Source organism: Emydura macquarii, unplaced genomic scaffold (genome assembly GCF_026122565.2).
Source record: "Emydura macquarii macquarii isolate MOO-44397 ecotype Brisbane River unplaced genomic scaffold, CSIRO-AGI_Emac_v2 contig_3305, whole genome shotgun sequence".
In the NCBI taxonomy this organism is placed as follows: Eukaryota; Metazoa; Chordata; order Testudines; family Chelidae; genus Emydura; species Emydura macquarii.
The window spans coordinates 3154405-3178485 of record NW_027133442.1 but is presented as its reverse complement, the minus strand read 5'-3'; the positions used below and the strand labels follow the sequence as shown (position 1 = coordinate 3178485).

The 24081-nt window shown below is 62.5% G+C and overlaps 1 protein-coding gene across 1 annotated transcript in view; it reads left to right on the top strand.

Annotated features, from left to right (window-relative positions):
* Nucleotides 1–481: 481 nt before the first annotated feature.
* The window catches only part of SRF (serum response factor), a 33300-nt gene continuing 9700 nt past the window's right edge, over nt 482–24081 (top strand). The window contains exons 1-5 of the mRNA XM_067532816.1: nt 482–1152; nt 8101–8367; nt 19988–20249; nt 20457–20636; nt 23896–24015. Coding sequence (XP_067388917.1) covers nt 625–1152; nt 8101–8367; nt 19988–20249; nt 20457–20636; nt 23896–24015 — 1357 coding nt within the window. The 5' untranslated portion in view covers nt 482–624. The remainder of the gene's footprint in view (nt 1153–8100; nt 8368–19987; nt 20250–20456; nt 20637–23895; nt 24016–24081) is intronic.

The window sequence follows — 24081 nt, the reverse complement described above, 5'->3', positions numbered from 1 at the left end:
TCCCCTCCCGCACCCTGCCTTCCCCAGCTGTCCCTGCTCGACCCCCGCCTCTCCTTCTATTTCTGGCTTGTCCCCGCTCTGCCCCGCGCGCCGCCCCCCTCCGTCCCAGGCCAGGCCCGCACTAAGCGCCCCGCACCCAATTCACGTGGCGCTGCGCCTTTAAGAGCCTCTCTCTTTCCCCGGCTCCCTCCTCTCCGGCTGACGTCGGAGAGACAGAGCCTGAGCGCGCCGCTTCCCAGGAATGTATGCAAATCAAGCCCCGCCCCTCGGCCAACGGGAAGCGCCGCTCGTGCCCCCCTCGGCCAATGCGGAGCGAGGCCCGCCAGAGGGCGGCCAATGGGCGGGAGGCGCCGGCTCGCACCATATAAGGAGCGGCTTCGCCATAAAAGGCAACATTGTATCGCTTTATATGGGGGGAAAGTGGCGCGCGGGCGGCGGGCCGGAGCTGATCCCTCTGTAGCGGGAGCGAGCGAGCGAGCGAGGCAGGCAGGCCAGGCCGGGAGGGGACAGGACGGACTCGGAGGCGGGGGCCGGGGCCGGGCCGCAGCAGCCGGCGCGGGGCCCATGGCAGCGCCGGCCTGACCCGCCCTCGCTCTCCCTGCGCGGCTCGCACTCCGCGGCACCATGTTACCCAGCCAGGCCGGGGCCGGGAACGGCGCTGCCGCCGCCGCCGCCCTGGCCCGGGGCTCCGTCATGGGGATGGCCCGGGCGTCCTCCGGCCGGCCCGGCGGCGGCGGGACGCCCCGCGGCGCGAACGGCGGCGGCGGCGCGGGGGGCCGCGGGCCTGGCAACGGCGCGGGGCTGGCGGGGGCCCGCTTCGAGCGGGATCGGGACCGGGCCGCGGCGGCGGCGGCGACGGCCGGGCCGCTCTACAGCGGCAGCGAGGGCGACTCGGAGTCGGCGGAAGAGGACGAGCTGGGCAGCGGCGAGCGGCGCGGCTTGAAGCGGAGCCTGGGGGACGTGGAGCTGGGGGTGGTGGTGGGGCCGGAGGCGGCGGCGGCGGCGGGCTACGGCGGGGTGAGCGGGGCCGTGAGCGGGGCCAAGCCCGGCAAGAAGACCCGGGGCCGGGTGAAGATCAAGATGGAATTTATCGATAACAAGCTGCGGCGCTACACCACGTTCAGCAAGCGGAAGACGGGCATCATGAAGAAGGTACCGGGGGGGGACGCTGGGGGGCTGGGCTGGCGGGGGGAAGGCCTATGCGGAAGAGGGGGCAGCCGGCGGCGAGGGGGTGGGAACAGGCCCCTGTGGGGCAGGAGGGACTTTTCCTCGGAGTCGTGGGGTCGGACAGAGGAGGGGGGCAGCTCGCGGGGGGGCAATGGCTGTGAGCCCCTAGCGGGATGCGATGGAGAGTTAGGCGCAAAAGGGGGCCCGGAGGAAACCGCGCGGCCAGCCCCGTGGTCGCTGGCCCGGCCTGGAGCCGCCTGGTACCTGCCGCTGGAGAAAGGACTGAAGGGGGGAGCTCCCCTCCCGCGGGTCAGGCCGGCTCCCAGGTGAGGGAGGGCCTGGCTGGGGAGGAGTGGGAAAGGGACCCCGGGGCGCCTTCCTTCGGCCGCAGCTGGGACTTGTCACCTCTTCCTCCTTCTCAAGCGGGGCGCGGAGCCCTTCCCCTCCAGGCCTGTACTGAGGGTGGGATCTGCCGGGCAAGATAAGGTCCTGGCAGGGCTTTAAACTTGCCTGGTAGCTAGGCTGCGCTCTGGGGTGGGCTGGCTAGTTCTCGGGGTGGGTGGAAGGAGGCGAAGGGTGCGCCCTTGCGGGGTGAAGGCTAGGACCAGTGGTCGCTTAGCAGGAGGGGGGTGAATTTAGCTGGCTGAGAGGGACACGCTAAAAATACTTAGAGAGCTGCCCAGGTGACCAACTATGCTGCTGAGCCAACTCTTGGGTGGTCCTTAAGCCCTACTGTAATCAACATGATTGATGATAAGAGAGTCTCTTTGGATCCATCCCTTTGTCTGTCAGGCCCTTAGGCTTTGCCTCCTTGGTTTTATCACAGCTGGGCTGCATGCTGGCCAGACAGGCAACTGACACGGAGCAGGGCCTAGGGGAATGAGCCTGTTAAGTGTTGGGGAAATGTCAAGGCTCCCCCTGGATCATCAGGAGGGGCATGTGGTTTCAAAGGTGTCTGAATCCTGTTTACAGGAGGGACTAAGTAGTATTAAAAACACTGTCTAAAAAGTATTCAAGAGCATGCAGTAACCTGCCATCTCTCTTCCTATTCTAGACCAGGCTTTTTAAGCTAGCTGTAGGCACTGGGTTCAGTGTTAACTACAACCTTTCAAGAAGGGGGGGCCTCTAGTTCCATTGTGGGGGGGAGGGTTTCTTGCCATACCCTTTCTAGTGCTGTATCCAGTCTAAACTCTGAATGACCCAGCCAGGGAGGCTGTCCCCATTTCCCTGAGGAGCTGGATCTAGAGTCTGAGTCCTGACTGTTGAGCTCATCTCAATATTTGGCATAAATGTTCCCCTTAGAGCAGTGGTGCTAGGCCTGAGGGCCACTTGTAACCCGGTCAGCACCCAGCTGTGGCCCATGTGACATCCTTAGGGCCCTACAGGTAGTGTCTATGTTGTGTGGGTGCGGCCCATGTAACACAGGGAGAGCTGTATATGCAGCCCACAAGGGTAAATAGGTTGAGAACCTATGTCCCTAGGGGTGATAGGATGGAGTTTTGTACTGCCCTAATAGGTTCCCTCCCTCTGGTGTTTACATCCCCGAACTCACTTATGTTTTGCTGCCCCCCAAAGTGTTCGCTAAGCCACACCGGGCGCGTCTCTAACGACCTTCCTTGGAAGTCAGTCCTTCTGCCCATAAATCCTTTTGCTCTTTTCCAAACTCTTGTTGACCAGTTTCTGGTACTGAAGCCTGGAGCTGAATGTGTTGTTCCCGATGTGTTTCTACCAGAGCTCTGTTATCTTCCTGCTTTCAATTGATGCTTTTACGTATGAACTGTCCGACTCAGCAGACTTGCTTCCTGGCATCTAGAGATCTTGACTGTAACAAGAAGCTAGAGAACAGCACTGAAAATGTGGTAGCTGGTACTAAGTCGGTGGGCCAGCCTCACTTGGCGTGGCATAGGTCAGGCTTGGGAAGATTGGGTGCATACATAAGAACGGCCACACTGGGTCAGACCAATGGTCCATCTAGCCCAGTGTCTTGTCTTCCGACAGTGGCCAGTGTCAGGTGCTTCAGAGGGAATGAACAGAACAGTTAATCATCAAGTGATCCATCCCAGCCTCTGGCAAACAGCAATCCCTGTCCATCCTGGCTAATAGCCATTGATAAGTCCCAAGCTGATCAATCTGCCTTCATATGGAAGCTGTTCCATACTTCTAATCACTTTTGTTGCCCTTTTCTGTAGCTTTTCCAAGCAGTGATGTAGCAAATTTGCAGTGGGCATGTAGTTATTTAGGCTAGTTGGGACCCAAGACACTTTGGAGAACCTTAGCTAGGCTAGGAGAATGGGCAGCATGAATTCCAGCATCAGTAAATGTAAAGCAGTGGACATTAGAGGGGAAAATTTGAGTTGGTCTTATGTGTTGCTGGGCTCTAAAGTATCAAGTGATGAAAGGGACCTGGGCATTGTTGTACAGAGCGCTGTGGAAATCACAAACCCCTCGCCTCCTCCCCCTCCCCCCCCAAAAAAAACAAACGAACAAACAAAAAACCAAAAACTAAACTTGACAAGACATTCAGATACCTAAGGAATGGGCTGGAGGGTAGTATCATTATACACATCAGTGGTGCAGCCTCATGTAACACCATGTGCTGTTCTGTCAACCACATCTCACACAGGATGTTACAGCGTGAGGGTGGTTTAGGGAACGGTGACAAGGCCCTTAGAGGGCCAGGCCAACTCGTCTCTGAAGAGTGATTGGAAAGATGGTGATTGTTGCCTTAGGAAGGAGATGGATAAGAGAGGACATAAGTCTGTGAACAATGAGTGGGGCAGAGAAGGGAGGTCAGGAGTTCATTTTGCTTACCCAGGTTCAACAAGGGATTGGACATCTATCTGGGTATCGTGAATCTCCAGGGTTGTCATGAGCTCTCCCTTCCAGAACTTTAAACCTTCTGCTTCAGGGCTTACGCCAATCTCTGATTAGAGATCAGGAGCCTCTACCCTCCATGCCCCCGGGCCGCCGCCCCCCCCTCCCCCGGGGCTCCGACACCTCCCTCTGAAGCTTCTGGTGCTGGGTACTGTCAGAGAGGGGATGCTGGGCTAGCCGGACCTCGGGTCTGATCCTGTCTGGCAGCTCCGTAGTTCAGGGAGTGCATGTGTTTCAAATCAGGCAATGGGATGGCTGTGCAGGTCCAGGTGACTCAGCCACCAGCAATCTGCGGGCCATCTGACCTGTATGCAGCTGCTGGGCAAATGCTGCTGCCTGCCCTGTGCGGACAGGTCTGGGGCCAGGGCCCTCGGTGTCTGAGAGTGGAGAACGTTGCTGGCTTCCCTGCCTGTCTGCTGTCCTGGCCCCCTTTATTCCTGTGCCCCGGAGGAGACACCGGCAAGCGTGGTGGAACGTGGCGGTTCCCTACCGTGTGCTGTGTCCTGACAAATGCTGTCTGTACAGGGTGCCTCTGGGCAAGTCCCATCTGACTCCTCTGGGGAGCCTCAAAGCAACTTGCAGAAGCTTCCCCCGGAAGCTGATGGGGGCAGAGAGCTGCCTGTGAGTGGCTGCTGTGCTGTGCCAAGGGCATCAGGGCGCACTAGGCCTCACCGAGAATCTCTGCTGGGCCTGTAACAAATGGGGAAGAATCTGGAGCCGTGGCAGGCTGCCCTTGAGAGCAGGGCAGAGGGCCAGGGCTCTGGGGCCCAGATCTTGCTGGGTGAAGAGGGCGGCTGGGAGCCCTCCCTCCGGGAGCCAGCCACTTTCGTTCTGTAGCACTGATGCATGTGATGGTGTTGCTGTGGTCAGTCTGGTTCGTACTCCTGACTCTGAGGGCATTCCCTGCTCCCTGGCTGTGGCGTGTGCCAGTAGGTGCTCCTTCCTGCATGGTAACATGCGGGGTAAATGGGGGCAGGGGATGCCATCTGAGGGGCGGGGAGGGGGGAGTCTGCAGGGTGTGCAGTGTGTCTGTGGAAGCAGAGCCAGTCTGCTGACGTGCCCTCGTGGAAATGCTGCTGGATGCTGCTTTGCCTCGGTGGGTGCCTTGCCTGGGCCCGTGCCTGGCTTAGCTCCCTCCAGCTGGGACTGCTCTGCGTGGCCGGGTCTGCAGCGCTTGGTAGCGTCCCGGGGCGGGGGGGGGGCAGCTACCTTTGGCAGGGAAAGGGGAGAAACGCTGTACGGCAGGTCTGGTGTGGCACTCGTAACTGACCTGTCAGCAACTGATTTGCCACCAATCCCTGAGTGCCCTCCCCAGGGATTGCACTGGTTTGACTAAGCCCACTCAGAAGGGCTGGGCTGCTCCCAGGATCCTTGTGTGCTTGCACATCTGGCTTTCTGTCAGGGGCAACAGCACTGCTGCCCTGCGGGGGGCTCTGGCTGGGGAGTGGTAGGGCAGGGCCTGCTCCGCAGGGGGCTGTGGATGCGGTTGGTGCTGGGGCTCGGGCAGGCCTTGTTCCTGTGGCTGCGCTAGCGCTTTTTGTCACGGTTCCCCCTGTTGCCCTAATGCAGACTGGCCACTGAGAGCTGCTGCGGTGAGTGTGGTGGGGAAGGCTGGTGGTCAGCCTGGGCAGAGGCTGCCCCCATTGCTCCAATCTGCGGGGCTGGGTCCGTGCCAGTGCAAATGCGAGTGTATGCAGAGCGGGGCGCCTGCTGCCGTGGGCCCTCTGGGGAAAGCTCTGCCTGCCCCAGTGTGTTGCCAAAGCACCAGGAACTGCAGTTTGCCAGCCTGACCGGGGCGGTCGGTGTGCCCACCAGATGATGCAGGCCGTCTGGCGGCAGGGAGTGGCAGCCTGGCCCTTGCTGTGCATGCGGGGTGGTGAGTTGAGCTGTCTGGTGTCCTTGCCCGCTCCCTTCAGCTGGTTCAGAGGGCCAAATGGCTGGGCAACGGGGCAGGTCAGTGTTGGGCCTGGCTTTGCGCCTCTGTGCCCTCGCAGGGTGGTCAACTGGGGGACCTGTGAACAGCGGCTAGGCCGGGGAAGTAACACAGGCGCTTGGCAGTGTGACTGGGCACGGGGTGATGCGGCTAATGCACGAGGACGTCTTTTCTTGGCTCCTCTGTGGGACGGAGGGGCTGAGGGCCATAGAGAGCAACCTGGACGGCAGTGTTTTGGGGGCACCAGGGTGTCAGCCAACTACATGGAGCTCTTCCTGTTTCTGTGCACGCCTCCCAACCTGGAGGGTGCAGGGTAAGCCCGTCCCTGCCGCAAGCACTCACCATCCGGGATGAACGTCTGGTGAGTGTTGGCGTGTACGCTGATGCGCTGGCTGTCGGGGCAATGTGACCAAGTGTTGCTGTGTCCCGCTAGTGCCTCCGCTTGGCCCGTGCCCGCTGGCTGACTTCTCAGCTGTGGCGGGAGGTGAGAGGGGATGGGCTGGGTCCAGGGCCCTGCCTGCGCACGGGATGGCATGGAGGGCAGTGCCAAGATGGCTGGGAGAGGTGTGCGCATTCTCTCTGCGCTGCGGTGGTGTGATTGCATCCCGCCTCACCTCTGGGCCCCTCTGGACCGGGAAGCGGTGGCAAGGCTGGAGTGATGGCAGGATGTAGGTCTGCGAGTCGCTGCACAGGAGAGGCAGGAGCTAGATCACCTCTGTCTCTGGGGAGGCGATGCGGAAAGAACGTGGATGGCAGATGTCCTGGAAGCTCTGGGCCTGTGGTGTTGGCCTCTGGGGGTTTCCTGGGGGAAGCAGAGGGAGCCTGTCCCACGCTGTGCTGAAAGTATGACAGGGCACCCACTGGGGTCCTGCCTGGTGCCCAGGCAGTGTTGGGGCTGTCTCTCCTGGGTGTGTTGGCCAGGGCCATGGGCCAGGGCTGGCTGTCCAGCACCCTCTCTGAGGAATGCCGGAGCTGTGGCTTAGACCAAAGCAAAAGGCTTTGCTGGGTGGGGCGGATCCTTGCGGAAGGGGATCTGCCGGGGGGGTGCTTGGGGCCTGGGGGATCCGGCTGGCTCTCGTGCTGTGGGTGGAGGATCTGAAGCCAGGCTTTCCTGGTGGAGCCCAGCTCTCCACTGCAGGGGCCCTGCTTGGCAATGGGCTGGGGGCATTGGCTCATTGCTGGGACAGGCTGTGTGGGAGAGCCCAGAGACCCTGTGGGGCTGGTACTGCGCAGACCTGGGCAGAGATGGGTGCAACCCAAGAGCCCAGCAGCAAATCTGGCGATGGGGGAGAAATGGCTGGCGTAGCTCTGAGCAGGGGGTTGAGTTTGGGCAAGCTCTGCCTGTGTCACAGGGGAAGTTCCTGGCCAGGAGGGATTTGCTGGGAGCCGGGGCAGGCTGGCGCTCTGGGCGTGACAGAGAACACGAAGGCGTTGGCAGGCAATCAAGGCTGGCTGGGGACGCTGCAGCTGTGACAAGAGCAGATAAGTGGGGCCCGGTGTGCTGGAAAGGGCCTTGATGCAGAGGAAGCCAGTGGGGTGGCTGGGGCGGAACAGCCAGCGCCGATATCCATGTGACAGGCCTGGAGGGGGATGAGGTGGGGGGCAGGCGAGGCAGCAGCTGTTGCCCTCTGCCCAGGTCTCGGCGGGCTTCAGGGCTTGCCAGCGTGAGGGGGCTGGCATGGGATGAGGTCTGGGTGTGGCGGTGACGGCCCCGGGCAAGGGAGCATGGCAAGGTTGAGTGGCCAGCAGGGAGTCCAAGCAGAGGGCTCAGGACGACTCCTGGCGTTCCAGTGGTACCTACAGATGTGAGCCCCATGGTGCCCCGTGCCCCAAGGCGCACAGAGGGGAAGCGACTTGCTGGAGTCACCCAGCAGGCCCGTGGCAGAGCCGGGTCTTGGTCCCGTGCCATGCTGCCTCTGTGGGCTGGGACAGCCCTGGGAGAGGGTGAGGTTGTCGGAAGGGGCAGAGGAGACCAGGGTGTGCGCGCGTCCAGCCTGTTCTGCAGGGAGCTGGGGAAAGGCAGCGGCGAGGCACGCTGGGATCTCCGGCAGGGGTGGCCCTGCCCTGCGTCAGGTGCTGGGTGCTGCTGTGTGTGACTGACCGGCGTGCTCTCTGCTGCCCTGTAGGCCTATGAGCTCTCCACCTTGACGGGCACTCAGGTGCTGCTGCTGGTCGCCAGCGAGACAGGCCACGTCTACACGTTTGCCACCCGGAAGCTGCAGCCCATGATCACCAGCGAGACAGGGAAGGCACTGATCCAGACCTGCCTGAACTCCCCGGACTCGCCCCCCCGGTCGGACCCCACCACCGACCAGCGCATGAGTGCCACCGGCTTTGAGGAGACAGACCTCACCTACCAGGTGTCGGAGTCGGACAGCAGCGGCGAGACAAAGGTAACCTTCTCTGGGCCCACGGGCAGAGCCGGCTCGGCCCTGGCACTGCAGCCTCTCCCTCCACGCCGCCTGCCTGTCCGCTGCCCATTGCGGGGGCCCCCCTGCTGCAGAGATGACCTCTAAGTCTCCTCCCCTGCCAGCCGTGCCCCCTAGATCATGGGGGGGGGGGGGGGGGGCTCTCCCCTGCTGTGCCCTGGCCCAATGTCTTAGGAGTCTAGTCTGCTGGCCTGTGAGCTGGACTCCCCCCCCCCCCCCCCCCCCCCCTTGCCTTCAGCACTCCCTGGCCTGCTTCTGGCCCTGCCCCTGTGAGCTGGGTCCCCCTCCCCTGGTGGGGCTATGCCTCAGTTTCCCTGGGGTGACAGATGGGGGCAGGAGCATCAGGCTCCACAGGACCATTTCCCCAGCCTAGGCTGTGATAAGCTCAGTGCTGCAGCCCCCTGCCCACCCTGGGGACAACTGGCTAGGAGCTGCAGAGCTGTGGTGGGTGGGGGCAGTTCGGAGAGAGCGGGGGTGGGTGAGTGACAGGTGTCGCTGCTCCCCCCACCCGCAGCCCCTTGGCCTGTTATCTCTCCTCTGGTGTCTCCATGCTCTCACTCTCATTGATAAAAATTTGATTCTACCTCCGTGGCCATATAAGGCCTGGTTTCCCTCGCCAGAGTCCCTGGCAGGGCCCCTCGCATTCCTTATAAGCTGCAGCTGTCTCCTGCTTTGGTGCCGATTTGGAAGGGGGCTGGGAGGACATGGGGAATGGAAACATTCGGCTGGCTGGGCTGTTCCTTCTCTCCCCACCCAGCTTCTCTGCTGGCTGGGACCCTTGTTGCTTTCTTTCTCCCGGGGGCTCGGCGGGGCCTGGCTGCTAGCTGTGACTCTTCTGGGTCCGTGAGCCCCGAGTGCCGTCCCCATCTTCCTGCTGGAAAAGGCTTCGCTGTGGGGAGTTGCAGCCTGGGGAGATGCTGGGAGACGCGCCTCCTGCCCTGCGCTGTCTGGGGACACAGCATTGTACAGCCAGCTTGGGGTGCCTGGGGAAACTCCTGCCCGCCTCTGTGGCAGCAGGGGTTGGAGGCAGGATACAGGGCTTGCTGGTACCAGAGCCTCGTGCATCATCCACTGGGCTGGGGCTTTGGTGCTGGTCTGAGCTGCAGCTGCCCCATTTCCTGCTGTCCAGGCTGCTCCCCTGGAGTCAGGGGCTTCCTCGTTTGGCACACCCCTCATGGCCACAAAGGCAGCAGCCTGGCAAGGCAGCGGAAGCAGGGACTGCAAGGGGGACCCTGTTAAAACTTCTGTGGGCTGCAGAGATTCCTGAACTGTGTCAGCTGCATTGGGCCTGTGCGTGTGTCATCCAGGAAAGTGACCTGGATGCAGGGAGTCCTGGCATGGCTCCTCACAGCCCCCACGGGGGGCAGGTGACCAGTATCTGTCACCGCTCGCCTCAGTGTGAGAACCAATGAGCTAGAGCCAATCTCTGCCAGAGATCCAGTCTGGATATAAAGTCCCCAAGTGTCAGAGAAGCTGCGTTCCCATAGTTAATTCTCATCACTGTGAAAAGTTTACATCTTATTTCCCATCTGAATTCATCTCGCTTCAGCTTCCGGCCATTGGGTCTTGTTCTGTTTGCTTAGTCAGAGCACCCGGCTGCCAGTAATCTCTTCCCCCTGTCAGTGCTTTGAGATTGTGATCAAGTCACCTCTTGGATGAGCTGAATAGCTGGGCCTTCTTCAGTCCCTTGCTGTAAGAGGAGTTGTTCAGATCTCTAGCGTACCGTGCCTTCTTGCAGAGCCGTCCCCTGTCCACATTTCTTTTTTTGAAGTGTGGACCCACGCTCCAGTAACAGTCTCGCCAGTGCTGGATACAGTGAGAGCCCCCGGGCTTCCTGCTTCTGCCTGTCATTCCCCTGCTTTACAGCCAAAGATGGCATCCACCTTCTTTCCTACAGCCTCTTTGCACTGATGATCAGCCACGACCCCTGCCTACGTACTTTGCAGAATCACTGCGTTCCATAAGAACAGCCTCCATCCTGGGAGGGCGACCGTTGTTCTTGGCATTTGGCTGTGTTAAAATCCCTGTCAGTTGATTTCTCTTTACCAAGCAATCCTTGAGAGTCCTATGGTTATTTACCACCCCCCCACCCCCACCCCCCAAGTTCTGTCATCTGCATGTTTTACCACCGAGGACGTTGGATTTCCTCCAGCTCACTGATTAAAAACATTAATAGCTCTGAATTGGGATCAGAGCCCTCTGGGACCCCACTTTGGCTACGTCTTCACTGACGGCGGCGTCAGATCGTCTTATCTGGATCGACTGAGCAGTCAGTGCAGACCCGCTCAGTCGATCCAGCAATAGACATATTAAGACCACCTTCTCAAGTGGTGTAGCGCTGCGTTGACAGGAACATGGTTTCCCGTCGGCGCAGTGAAGACGGCGAGCAGAGAAGTTGACGGGAGTTATGCAAGCTACGCAAAAAACCTTGCATAACTCCCGTCAACTGCTGTTGAATCTCGGAGGTAAGTGTAGACAAGCCCTAAAACAGTCCTATTTGCCATTGTTGGCTGAGATCTCTCAGTAAGCCAATTCTGATTCACTTAATACGGGCTGTACAGGGGTTGTGGAGTGTGAACTTCTGTCTGTCAGGTGGCACTGAGTCTAAGTCCAAGATGTCTCGCCGTAATCTTCATCAGCCAGTCTTGTTCTCATTTGGGATGAGATCACAGGCTTCTTTCCTGTATGATCGTGTTGACTGGCATTCGTTCTACTGCCACTCTTCAATTCTTTGATTGCTCCGGCTGTGAGCACGGGGAAGGTGAGGGGATTTCGGGAGTCTCTGGCTGTCGGCTGACCGCCCGCTCTCTCCCCTGCCTGCCTGCCTGCATTAAGGGGCAGTGGATCCCTGCAGCTGTCCCCTTTCCACAGCCTCCGTTCTTGCCGCCTTCGCCTCAGGCGGCGGGCAAACCGGTGGGAGTCCGGAGGAGAGCGACAGGAATAACTGGGGGTTAGAAACCCTGACCCATGAGGGACGGCTACAAAACTGGGCAGGTTTAGTCTTGAGGAAAGACTGCTGAGGCGGGGACCTGATAAATCTTCAGGCTTCTCCATGTCTGCTGGCTGCGGCAAAAGCAGTCCTGGGCTGAAGGTGCAGCTGGGAGGGTTAAGTTGGCTATTAGGAAAAGCTTTCTAACTCTCTGGCCTGTTCCGCTCTGGAACAGGTGTGCCAGGGAGGTTGTGGACTCCCCAGCCCTGGGGGTGTTTCAGACCAGGGGGGACAAACTCCTGCCGGGATGGTCTGGGTTTACTTGGTCCTGCCTTGGTGCAGAGGGCTGGATGTGATGACCACTGGAGATGCCTTCCCACCCTCCTCTGAGGCTAAGCCTGCTCCCAGTTCCCCTAGCAGCATGTGCCATGGGCAAGCGGTGTCCCCAGCTGCCATGGTAGCCTGGTGGCTGGCCTACGGCTGCTTTAGTGGGCTGCTCGTGGGCGCGGGGGCGTTGCCCATCTGCACATGCCGGAGGGCTAGAGAAACTGTGCGTGGGAAGGAAAGGAGTACGTGGGGCAGGCCAAGTACTGCCACCCCCCCCCCCCCCACCCAGCGAGGTCGGCCCCCCCCCACTGTGCCATGAGTTCCCCTCCCCCTGCCGTACCACGAGGAGCGTCCTCTTCTCCCCTCCCCTGGTGAGGGTCTGGCCCAGCAGAGCTGTGTGCCTGGACAGGTCTCCAAGCCCCGTGTGCTGGCGGGGACCACCCCAGTGTGGTCTGCTCGTGTGTCGGTGGGAAGCCTGGGTTTGCTCCCGGCCCATGTCCCTCGCCCCCCTTCCCGGCGCTGCTGGCCGTGCAGCACGTACGAGCTTGGGCTGTGGGTTATGTTCTCCTTAGATCTCCTAAATTAAGGCTGATGGGGCTGGTCCACGCTCGGCTGGGGAGCGGGGGGAGTCTGGCGCGTCTTCTGTACGTGGGGGCCCGCGCCTGGCCCACTGCAGCCTTTCACGGCCCACTGGCCATGCCGCCCGCTGCTTGGACGCGTGCTCGGCTGCGTGCGCCAGCTGGGAGCAGCCCCTGGAGGAGGGATGCCATGTTGCCGAGCCCTGGGTCAGAGCAGGGGGCTGGTGTCCTTGGCAGCTCGGAGCAGCCCAGAAGCTGGTAGGGCGACCTAGATTAGCGGAGGAGTGTCCCAGCAATGAGGCCATCCTCCCTCCCCTCCTCCCCCCAAGGCCAAGCTCTTGTGCAGTTCCTTTTTTCAGAGAGGCACAACTGAGGTGGAAGACAAGGTCCTGGTGCATGTTACCCCCCTGTGTAACAGCCAGTCCCACTGTAGGCAGGGCAGCCTCGGTGAATCCATGGGTGCGATGTGGTGCCTGGGAGTAGGAAGGCCCCGCGGCTCTGTTCTACCACAGGCAGCTACTCCCAGCCCTGCAGGCGTCCGCGAGTGGGAGCCAGTGTTGTATGTTGTAGCTTCACTCCCCCGGGGAGGAGGGCAGTCCCACACCCAGCGCCCGAGCTGTGTGGAGCAGGCTGCGGCGGCCAGCCCGGGCGGAGGAGCTCCCGTGGCATTTGAGGTCCTGGCCTCGGTATCTGACGTGCTGCCATGGCTGCTGCGGTCTGGAGGGGAACAGCGTGCCCCCGTGCTTTTTCTGGGGCGGTGTCGGTGAGACCCTGGATGCAGGGTGAGGGGGCTGTGGTAGGCACCACTCCATTTGCAAATCCACAGCAGTTGCCGGTGCTGGAGACACGCAGTGTCCTGGGGTCTGGATGCTGGATCTGCGATTCCTAAACGTGAAGGCCAGAAAGGACCCTGGTGGCTGTCCGGTGGGGGGGACTCGTGCAGGCCAGGGACCCTCGCCCTGTGTCCTGTGCTCCACCCACACCTGTGAGGGAGCCGTGCATTGTTGAGTGGGGGAATCCCTTGCCGCTGCTGGGCCGGGAAGCTGTAAGAAATGGGCTCGCTCTCCGGCAAGCTCTGTGCTAGCGTGCAGCCCGTGCCTGGGGGTGCCGCCCAATGTGGGGTGCATGCAGGGGCTTGTGATGAGGAGGAGAGAGAGAGAGAGTAGGAAGCACAGGATGACTCTGGTTTTGGTGGGGGGACATCCATCTTCCTTCCTGGGTAGGACTAAGCCTGGACAGCCTTTCCGTGAGGGGGAGACGGGAAGGAAGGGCCTGGTTTTCTGCCCCAACAGCCGGCAGGCTCCTTGCCCACCCCTCCACGCAGCCCTAATTGGCTGGCTGTGGGGGCTAGTCGGCTGTCACACAGCGCACGGTGTGCTGCAGGTTCAGGCTGGATGTCCCTGCAACTGAAGGGACACTGCGGGAGGGGACGGGGGGCTGTGCCAGCGCCGAGCCATCTGGGGGGCTGCTGCCCTCTCACCTGTAAGAAATGCAGCTTCCACAGTACGGCCGCAGCCCCATGGCGGTGAGGGCCTGGGCTGTGAGGGGCGCGCCAGAAGCAGTGTGCTCCATGACCAGCATTTGGCCCCAGCAACTGGCTGGGGAGGGGGTGGGGGTGAATGGAGCAGGGCCTGACGCTGCTGTGAGACCCACAGGGTGGGGCCTGCTCCTCGCTGGTGTGGAAGGGGCCCAGCTGGGGTGCCCCCCGCCCCTGGCAGGGAGCTGCCTGTGTCCAGGGGTACTGATGCAGCAGGCCTTGCCTAGGTCATGGCCTGCCCTGCCCTGCCCTGGGAGGAATACTGCAGCCCCCCAAGATTGAGACCTTCCCCCCCAACTTCTGGGCCTGGCCTGTCGCTGCCTGGGGTACAAGCTGCCATGTTTGCAGGTGCCCACTCTGTGCCCCACTTAGCTGGGCTGGCTTTAAGTCCCAGGTGATGACGGGGTTTCCCCCTCCCCCCATTGGGGCTGGAGGCAACTCAGGGGCAGGAGATTTGGCACTAGCCAATCTGACCTGATGTCTGCACCCCCACGGGGCAGGGGCCAGGGGCCAGGCGCTGTGCTCTGCATTGGCCCATCTCGGTGTCCCCACAGCTCTGGGCTGCGCAGCTTGGCTCTGCTTCCATCCAGCCCCTGCAGGCCGCCAGCCTCTCTGGGCCCGTGGGTGGAGTGTGGGCCCTTGTCTCAGGCACTGCTGTCTTGCCCCACGGGCCCCCTGTCTCCGCATGTTCCCTGCTGTCTGGCCGGCTGCTCGCTGTCTCCCCTCCGCCTGCGCGGCGGTTCTAGGCGGAAGGGCCTGTGGCCTGGTCATGCACTGAGCAGCGCTAGGTGCCCCATAGTTCCCTGCTCTCGCTGGCTCCCTGCCGTCTAAGCAGGGCTCCCACCAGCTCTGCTCCACCAGCGGGTGCCCCTTCCCAGGGCAGCTGGTCTCTTACAGGGCGGTAGTGCCCTTACCTGCCCCCTCCCCTGAGTGACAGCGCTGCCACGGGGCCCTGGCTTTGGGATCTTTGAGCCACTTTTCAGTTGGGGTCGGAGTCATTTTTCTAAGAAGGCGGGGGGTGGCAAAAGATCCTGCATGGCTCGTTCAGGGACTGTGGGGTGTCCTGTATTTCTCAGGCTCCTGCACCCAGGGAGGCTGGAGGGCTGAGGATGGCCTGTGGCTCCAAGCGCCTCTCAAGGACAGTCCAGCTGGGAGTATTGCAGTGGGGGGGGCAGGCCCCACTTGAACCCCAGCGCCTGCCACTCTCTGACGGGCCAGCCTCTGAGCTGCAGCCTCTGAAATTCTCCCTCCCTTCCCCACGCTGGGGGGCTTGCACGTAGCCCCATCTGCACAGCGAAGGACCACAGGCCGGTCCTCAGCAGGGAGCAGTAGGCCAGGACAGAGAGTCCTGAACCCTTCCCTGCCCTTGTGGCAAAGCACAGGCCTGTTCTCCCCTGGGCAGGGGGGAGCCACACCCCCCCCCACATTCCCCTCCCAGGACGTTACAGGGCTGAGGGTGACGTGGCTGCAGAAAGCCAGTAAAAAGCCAATGAGCTGCCTGCTGCTACAGGATGCCTGAGGCTCCAAACAGTCCCACCCTGTCAGTTTAACCTCCGGTGGGTGTGTCCCTTCAGCTGGCCCGAGGGGCTGGGGCCGTATGAAGCCTTTATTGCCCATTAGTTGGAAGGAATTGCCAACTCCCGTGGCCTGCCGCAGCCTGTGGTCGCCTTGCTGGTTGTGCTTGGCCTCGCCCAGCCTGTCATGTTGCCGGAGTGTGGGTGCACACCGGCCAGGGCACACGGCACGCGCTGGCCCCCTTCTTGCTCCCCACTCGCCCACCCCGGAGAACTCCCCCTGCACACACGTCTTGATCCCTGTAGATGCCAGCTGGGTACAGACTAGCCCTGGCGAGGCAGGCCAGAGTCCAGCTCTTTTCAGACAGCATGGAGGAAACGGGGGCCTTTAGCTGCAAGACGGTGGGCCTCACCACTCAGCCCCGCGTCCATTGCCCACCGGGTCCCCCAGCCAGGACACGCCCAGGCTCCTGTGCCCCTCCTGCTGCCTGGCACGAAGCAGTTGAGGGTATGTGGGGGACAGAAAGCCCCTGGTCATTTGTGCTGGGGGCTGGGTCTGCCGGCCCTGCTCATGGGCCTGCCCGTTTTGGGGAGAGGACGGGCGGGCTGAGTGCTGGGCCCTAGTGCGCGGGGCGGGCGCAGATCCGTCTTGGGCCTGGCAGGGGCAGGCTAGCCATCTCGTGTCTGCCCAGGCCGGCATGGTGGGAGGTGCAGGCGGCCAGTACCACATAGGGTCTCCAGGCCTCAGTCCAATGTCCTGCCCCCCAGGGGTGAGGGGAGGAATAGGGTAATGGGTGTGAAGGACTCAGCTGTGTGGGGGTGGGGGAGGGCCTGATAAAACACCTACTAGCTCTGTCTCTCCTTCCCCCCACCTGGGGCAGGAGGAGGCCGGGCGTGGGCCCTGTGAGGTGCTGAGCCAGCTGTGAGTGGCTGTGGGGATGTGACCCAGGCTGCCCCGCTCTCCCTGCTTGCTCCAGAGCTGGAGCTGCTTCCCGGGCACCCTGCCGCAGAGCAGGGCGGGCGGGCGTGCTCCAGCCGGGAGTTCTCCCCCCTGTACTCTCCATTCAGCTCCCGGGGGGGCCTAAGCGCTTGGTTCGTCCTTGTGCCAGGCTCTGTGCCAGCAGCTGGCAGGACTGCTGCGTGACTGGCTTCCCCCCAGGAGCTGTTCTGTTGCCCATGGCTGTTTTGGGGCCCTGGTGAGCGAGGGGGCTGGGCAGGGGCAGAAGAAGGGGCTGCTGGCTGAGCATGAGGAGTGGGGAACAGTGGCCGGGGAGTGGGGAACAGTGGCCGGGAGCTGCTGGTTTCCTGCTTCTCTGTCGCCCTGGGGGAAGGTCGGCTCCCTGCAGAGGGGGTGAGCTGGGCCTGACCCGTGCCCCTTCCCCCTCCTCTGGGACAGGCCAGGGCGCCCCTGCTCCGGCAAGCGCCACTTGTGCGCTGACAAAGGGAACAGCTGCAGCAGCTCCTGGGTGGGCAGAGAGGTTGGAATGTGGCTGGGCCTCGTCCCCAGCCTTGCACCTTTCCCGGGGCCCATGTGTCTCACCTGCAGCGCAGTGGGGGTGGGGGGTGCACGCACGAGGACGCAGGTGTCAGTCCAGCAGCAGTGCCATGAAACCAGCGCTGTTCCCGGGGCTCCCGTTTTTGGCCCCGACTCTGCTGTCCGGGTGGGTGAGGGGCTGTGTGCAGGACATGCCCCTTCTTCAGCGCCCTCCCACCGCCGCTGGCAGGTGGCAGCCAGGCCGGGCCTAGCACGCAGCTGTGTGAGCCTTCCTGGAGGCGCGAGGACAAAGTGCCGTCTTCCTGTGCAGCGCAGGGCAAGTGTCTCTCTTGCCAGGACGAGGCGTCAAATAATAAACGCTAAGTTCTTTCCATTTGTTTTCTGGGCCCACGTGAGTGAGGGTAGGAGCCTGGCACCTCTGCACGTGTGTGTGTGCCCCCTCGCAGAAGGGTTGGAGCTTGGCCAGTCTCTGTGGGGATGGGGGTCGTGGGACTCGCGTCCGGGAAGCCTGGCTGGGAGCGCCTGCGCTGCATTTTACCCTAGGTTAAGGATTTTCTGACCGGTGCTCGGCGCCTTGGTGCACCCATGTGTGTGTCCCGGTTTCAGGCTGTTCTCCGCAGCCAGGCCCAGAAGGGGGCTGGTCCTCCCGCATGGCTGGCATCTGGGGCGTTAAGAAACCTGCCAGGTGGTGAGGCTGGCGGGGAGTTGTGAGCACCCGGGGGCGTGATACCCAGCGGGCTCTGCTCGGTGGGAGGATGAAGCCATGGGGACTGCTCGGCCAGCCAGCTGCTGTTGAAGCTTTGGCTGATCCCCTGTGCGCATCATGGGCTGCGGTCGACCTCTCTCTTGTCCTCCCAGCGAGGCTCAGGGGCTGGTGACTTTCCTTGAGTGCAGCTCGTTCCCCCCAGTCCCAGCTGCGGGGGGGGGGGGGGAGGGGGCCGGCGAGGAGGGTGGCATGGACAGGAGACGGCTGCTGAGATAATGGAAAGTTAATTTGCCCGGCTCTGCTCCATTATCACATGCTTGTTCTAATTCCGACTGCAGGGAATCTTGGTGCCAGGGTTGCCCCGCCGGCCCCTCCCCTGTGGGAGCCCAGGAAGGGCGCTTGGGATTGGCTGTGCCTGTCCAAAATGGGCTGCCTTCCCTTTTTTAGACGTTAGGCAGGCTGTGGATTCCTGACTCTTGGCAGCAGGACAGGCCCGCAGCAGCACGTGGGAGCTCTGGGCCCGCCCGCCCTTGGTGTGCAGCGTGCCGGAGAGCCTGTGCAGCTGGGAGGCGTTGTGACCCTGGGTGTCCTGAGGGCTGGAGCCCCAGAGCTCTGCTGGTGTGTGGCTCCAGCTGCCCCGCCTGTGTGTGTTTGCTCCAGGGCAAATTGGGACCCATGCTTGAGCTGTTGGCAGTGCTCTGGACTGACTGGGGGCCGTGGCAGTTCATCAGACAGGATCTATTTCTGCCCTCCTGTCCCCCCTCCTGTCTGTCCCTTGTGCTGAGTGATCACACTTCTCTGGAGTGAGAACAGGACAATTTGTGTTTCCTTTGAGGTTGGTTTAGCTGGACTGATTGGTTCCCTCTCTGCCTGCCTCGCCCTTGAGTAATTAGCAGCCAATAAACAGGCATTGAGGCCTCAGATAAGAGAGAACCAAGCAGGGTGTGCGAGGAGAACCCTGTGCCTGCCAGGGCGCGCCCCAGTGCTAGGTGCATGCTGGGGCAGGCTGCACCAGATCAGTGTGGATTTCTTCTCCACGTGTTCTGACCCCTCTCGTGAGGGCCAGTTCCCGTAGCCCCTGCTGCCGGCTAGTCGGCATGGCCCCTCAGCCAGCTGGGTTTGGAAAAGCCCACTGCTTCCCTGTGCCCCTGGGCTTCGCTGCCTCAGGCCAGGTTCCTGCCCTGGTGTTTCTGGGGATGCCGGATGCTTTCCGCCTGGAGACGTCCCTCCTCTTTTCAGTGCAGGTTTCTGGCTTCGGTCTCTTGTGTAGCCAAACTTGACACTCTTGTTCTTTGCCTTCTCCTTTCAGGGGGAGTTCCAGCTTGTTGCTGGCTGGATTCCCCGGCTGCTTTGTCTGGCTGGATCTGTAGCTTCCTCCCATTCCAGCGTACTGCCCAAATTTCCCACCCTGCCACCAGACTGCTTCCCTGGTGTGTAACCCCTTGTATTGCTGCTCGCTCTCGGCCTTCCTGGGTCCCGATATCCACCCCGTCTCTCCGGGGTGGCTTCCTCTCGGGCTGGCATCTTTGCCTTCTGGAGCCTGAGGTTGCTGCCTTCCTTCTCGCCCCCATGCTGCATGACTGAAGTGCCCAGCCAGGAAGCACAGCCCCAGCCTGGACCTCTGTACAAGAGGTCCAGTTGCGTCCTGTTTTGCTCGACCTTCCCCAGTGACCATTGCCCCACGGGTCTTGCAAGGCCACCCTTCCCTCCCAAACCCTGCCCCTCTGTGGGCAGTCCAGCCCCATGGGGGTAGAACGCAAACGCTCTGGGGGCTGGTGCTGCTTGGCTGGCGGGTGAATTCACTGGCTTGAAAGGCTGGGGAAGAACGGGCGGTAGGGGCTGAGTCCTGGTTGGAGGGATCCCCTCTGCTCTGGGCTGGGGAGCTGGGACCCTCTGGCTAGCTGAGAGCGGTGCAAACAACTCACCTCGTGGCACTTGTTCCTAGGGAGGGGGGTCCTGCTGCCGGGGCCTGATCTGGCCTGGGGGCACCTCTGTGGTAGTTTGCATGCTCCTGAGGACTTTGCAGACATAGCTCCTGACCGCCCTAGGCACTGCAGGGGTGGGTGGGGTGCAGAAGGGCACGGTGGCCTTGTTTCCCCCCTGCTCCCCAGAGAAGTGCTATCCGTGTGCTGGCCGGGACAGCTGGCTATGGTAAAGGAAATCCTGCCGGGTCTCTCGGAGCCCGGTCCCTCCATTGGGGACACACCCAGTGCTAGGCCGTGGGGCGGGATCTCTGCCCTGTAGGCAGCTTCCTAGTGTCAGCCTGGCTCAGGCCCTGCCACCCCAGCCAGCACATCAGCTGTTTCTGGGATTCGGTGGCATCTCCCCAGCGGGGCTGGCAGAGTGACAGAGGCCTGCTTTGGGGGGAGGCACGGATGGGTCCCAGGCTCGGTTCAGGGGTTTGGCCGAGCCCTGTGGCCTGGTCAGGTTGGGGGTGTGGGGCGCAGATGGGGCTCTCAGTCCAGCTTGGCTCTCCCTCACCTGCCCGTCTCCCGCAGGACTCGCTGAAGCCAGCGTTTACAGTTACCAACTTGCCTGGGACGACGTCGACCATCCAGACCGTGCCCACCACCTCCACGTCCATGCAGGTCAGCAGCGGCCCCTCCTTCCCCATCACCAATTACCTAGCACCAGTCTCCGCCAGCGTCAGCCCCAACACCGTCACCAGCGCCAACGGGACCGTGCTCAAAACCAGCGGCACCAGCGCCGTGGCCTCAGGAGGGCTCATGCAGATCCCCACCGGCTTCACTCTCATGCCAGGTCAGTGCACTCCGGGGTGAGGGGGCCTGCAGGCCTGTCTGGAGAAACCCCTCTGGGCCAGGCCTGTGCCCCGAGCTGGGAATTGCAAGGGGCCAAGCTGGGCCGTGCTGCTGTGTCTAGGGCAGCCCCTAGGAGGGAGCTCGGGGCTGGAGGAAGCAAAAATGAGCTGCTCTTAACTAAGCTTTTCTCTCTCCCTCTTTTCGGCAGGCGCCCCGCTCCCTCCCGGGACCCCCACCATTCCTCTCACTCCGCTGCAGCCCCACTCGCTGGCCCTTTCCAGCCAGCAGGGCCAGGCCGTCGCGGGCACAGCAGGCCAGCTGCAGCAGGGGCAGCAGACAGTCTTCCGCTTCCCCACCACAGCCGGAGGGCAGATCGTGTCTTTGACAGGTCAGCGCTCGCTTCTCCTCCGCTTGCTTATGGCGTGGGCGGGGAGGGGGGGGTGAGCCCAGGGTGCCTGGAGGGCAGCGCTCGTCCGCGGGCTGGCAGGGGGGCGGTGCCCTAAAGAGGTATGGCGTGGTCCGTGCTGAATGGACCCGTCCAGCTGTGCTCACCATGCTCTTAGAGGCCTCCCCCGGCAGAGGGCCGGGCCCAGCTGTGGAGCTGGAGGGGGGCATCAGCAGTCGCGGGTCCCCAGCTGTCAGTTCCCTCTCGTTGGTCGGCACGTGACAGCTCCCGCTGTCGCTCTCTGTAGGCTGGCACCTCTCGGGGGGGGGGGGGGGGGCAGCAGGTCGCATGGGGCCGGGCACCGCGGCCCAAGGGAGCGCTGGGCGGTGAGGAGAGCGGTGGGAGAACCGCGCTGCCGGCAGAGGCGCGGGTGCGTCACATGAGCGTGGCAGGCTGCGTTGGGCCGTGGAGAGAGGAGAGGCTTTTGAGGGTCCTGGCCGTTGGAGTGGAAGGCAGGGCGTCTCGCCGGCTTGCTGGCCCCCGGACACCTCTCTGCAGCCCTGGTGGTGGCGCTGCATTCGTGTCGTTTGTTACTCTAGCTACGAGGGCTAGAGGCTACAGGGGGGTCCCCGGGGCAGGTAATAGCGGGGAGGCAGGGTCCGAAGCTGAGGGGAGACAAGCGGAGCAGGAATGTGCTGAGGGGTTACAGAGCAGCAAGTCCCCAGAGTGCACTGACCACGCCGCGGACGCTGCCGGAGTTAGAGAGGGCAGCAGCCGAGCTGTGGACGAAAAGGTCCATCTCCTTTAAAACCAGCTGCCAATAGCAGCGGGCTCCGGGGCCTGGCAAGCTGGGATCCTGGGGCTGGGCGCTAGAGCTGAGGCGTTCGAACCGGCGCTGGGATGTACTGTTGGCCAGTCCAGGTGATTGGGAGCGGAGGTGGGATGTCTGGCTCTCGGCCACACCCTAGTGCCACTCTGCATTCTTGGGCAGGATGCAGGAGCCTCTGGCCTGTGCTGGGTGTGCACCACTGTCCTTTAAGCAGTTCCAGCGCCTCCGTGCTTCGAAATGGGGACCCGGCAGGTGGCGTGGAAGCAGCCCCGGGGCTGCAGGGTAGGTGCCTTTTGTGGCCCCTGTGCCCGTTCGTCCACGCTCCGGGGCGTTGTAATTCTCTGCACCTGCTCCATCGAGGTTTGTCAGAGGCGGTCACCAGCAACAATCTCCCAACAGCCTGTCTGCTCTGGACGTGCTGCTGCCCGTGGTTGGCAGGGCTGAGCGGGGCTTTCACTGCGATTGCTCTTCCTGGCTGCTGGGGGTCGCGGTCATTTTGGGCACCAAACGCAGAGCAAAGACGGTCGCTCCCGTGCTCTTTCCCCCCCACCCCCTCTTCTCTGTTGCTGAGGCAGTGGGGCAGGGGAGGAGAGGAAGCAGTTGCATTGACCCAAGTGCAGCTGTGGAAGGACCGGAATAGAGCAGGCTCAGAGCGAAGGGGCCGTGCTATTAGAAGTGGCCAGGGGCGGAGAGGGACAGAAAGGTCTGTGCCCACAAGAGCCCAGATCCCCGAGTCCCAGCGTTCCTCCGTTGTCAGTCCCACTGGCAAAGCATGAGCCTCTTCCCTGTGGGAGAAGATAGCAGCCTACTACTGCGTCAGTGACTCAGCTAGCTCCCGTGACGGAGGTCTGCGGCTCGACAGGGTCTCGCGCTGTAGAGGACCCGTGCGCGGCTCAGTGCGGCCCCCCATTGTGGCAGGCTAGTTATTTCCACTGCACGGGCTTTTAAAAAAACATTGGAAATGACATAAAACCCGGCATTAAAAGAACATGAGCGATGCAGAGTCAGGCGCTCCGGTCAGGTCTCCATTGCACGCTCGCGTGCTGCGTGGGGCCAGGAGAACAAAAGGAAACAGTGAATCCATTCCCCCGTTCCCAGAACGCTCCTGGCCCACCGGTTGCACGCACCCCAGGGGCAGAGTGAAGATTGCCTGGGCAGCCGCAAAGCTGGCATTGCCCAACTTCTGCGGGCTTGACTTTGCAAGCTGGCGGTCAGACAGGGGTGGCGGGCACAACAAGGGACATGGGTCCTCGTGACCCCGGAGGGGAGCGGGACACTAACTGGCAGGGTTCGTAGCCCAGAGTGGCCCGTTTTTGGCATACTGACCTCCCTCTGAAGCAGCTAGTCCTGGCTGGTGTCAGACAGGGCCCTGGGCTGCTCGGAGTGTCCGGGTGACTTCCCAAGATACACACACAGCATGGCAAAGCGCACGCAGCTCCACCTTGTATCCTTTTGGAGCAGGGTTGGGCTGGAGACTTTGTGCTGTCACATGGCTGCTCCCAGGGCCAGCAGGTTCCATCTTCATCACCCGGACACGAGCTCCGGAGGGAGCCAGCTCCCTTGTGCCGTGTCCCCCACGCTCGGTGCCCGAGCCGCACTCAGTGTGGAGGAGGCTGCCTGTGTGGGGCAGGTCTGCGGCCCCACCTGGCGTCGATCAGACGCTGGTGCTGGACGTGGCGTCTGTGCAGATTGCCCATTGTTTGGCTAGTGTGTCGGTGCTGGGTGCTGGATTTCTGCTCCAGCTCAGCGCGCCCTGGGCTGCGCAGGAGTGGCAGGTTATAGACTGTGGCAGCTGCACCCCCACTTGTTTCCTCTTTGAGGCAGGGGTTGGAGCTGCCATGGGGGTAGCCCTGGGGGCTAGTGGGTGGAGTACCTGCTGGGGGTAGGTGTTGGGGCAAACCACTTTGTGACTCTCCCCGTCAGCAGCTGCTGACTGGAATCCCCATTCCCCTAGTCCTCCAGCCCCACTCTGCTATCCGTGGGGTAGGCAGGAAGCGGGCCTCTGGCTGGGGATGGCAGGCAGTTCTGCCAGGGGCCCAGAGCTCTGCACGACTGGCTCCCGGCAGTAATGCCCCAGGGCATTACTGCCCTCCGTCTCCAGCACTGCTGAGCCCTGCCGGGGAAATCTGGTCTGGGGGTGGGCCTTTGAGATCAGGTGCATGCGAAGGGCAGACTCTCCACTCCCCCACTGGTGGGGAGATGGGGGGCATCTCCTCCCCCACCCTGGGAATGTGACCCGGCCCACAGAGGGAGGCGAAGCATGGGGCCGAAGCACTCTGCTCCCCTCTCATCCCTCCCCAGGCCTGCAGAAGCAAGGGGGCTGTGTGTGTGTGTGACACAGGCTGGTAGGTCGCGGCCCTCCCTGTGCGTGGCGCGGGCCTGTGGTGGTGCCGGCTCCACGGCGTGGTGATGGGCTCTTCTCTCTCCTCCCAGGCGGTGCCATGGCCCAGCAGGTTCCCGTGCAGGCCATCCAGGTGCACCAGGCGCCCCAGCAAACGTCTCCCTCCAGCGACAGCAGCACCGACCACACCCAGACCTCCTCCAGCGGAACAGGCAAGCTGCTGCCCCGGGGCCGGGCACAGGCTACTTGGGCGGGGAGGGCCGGTGCACGAAGTACGT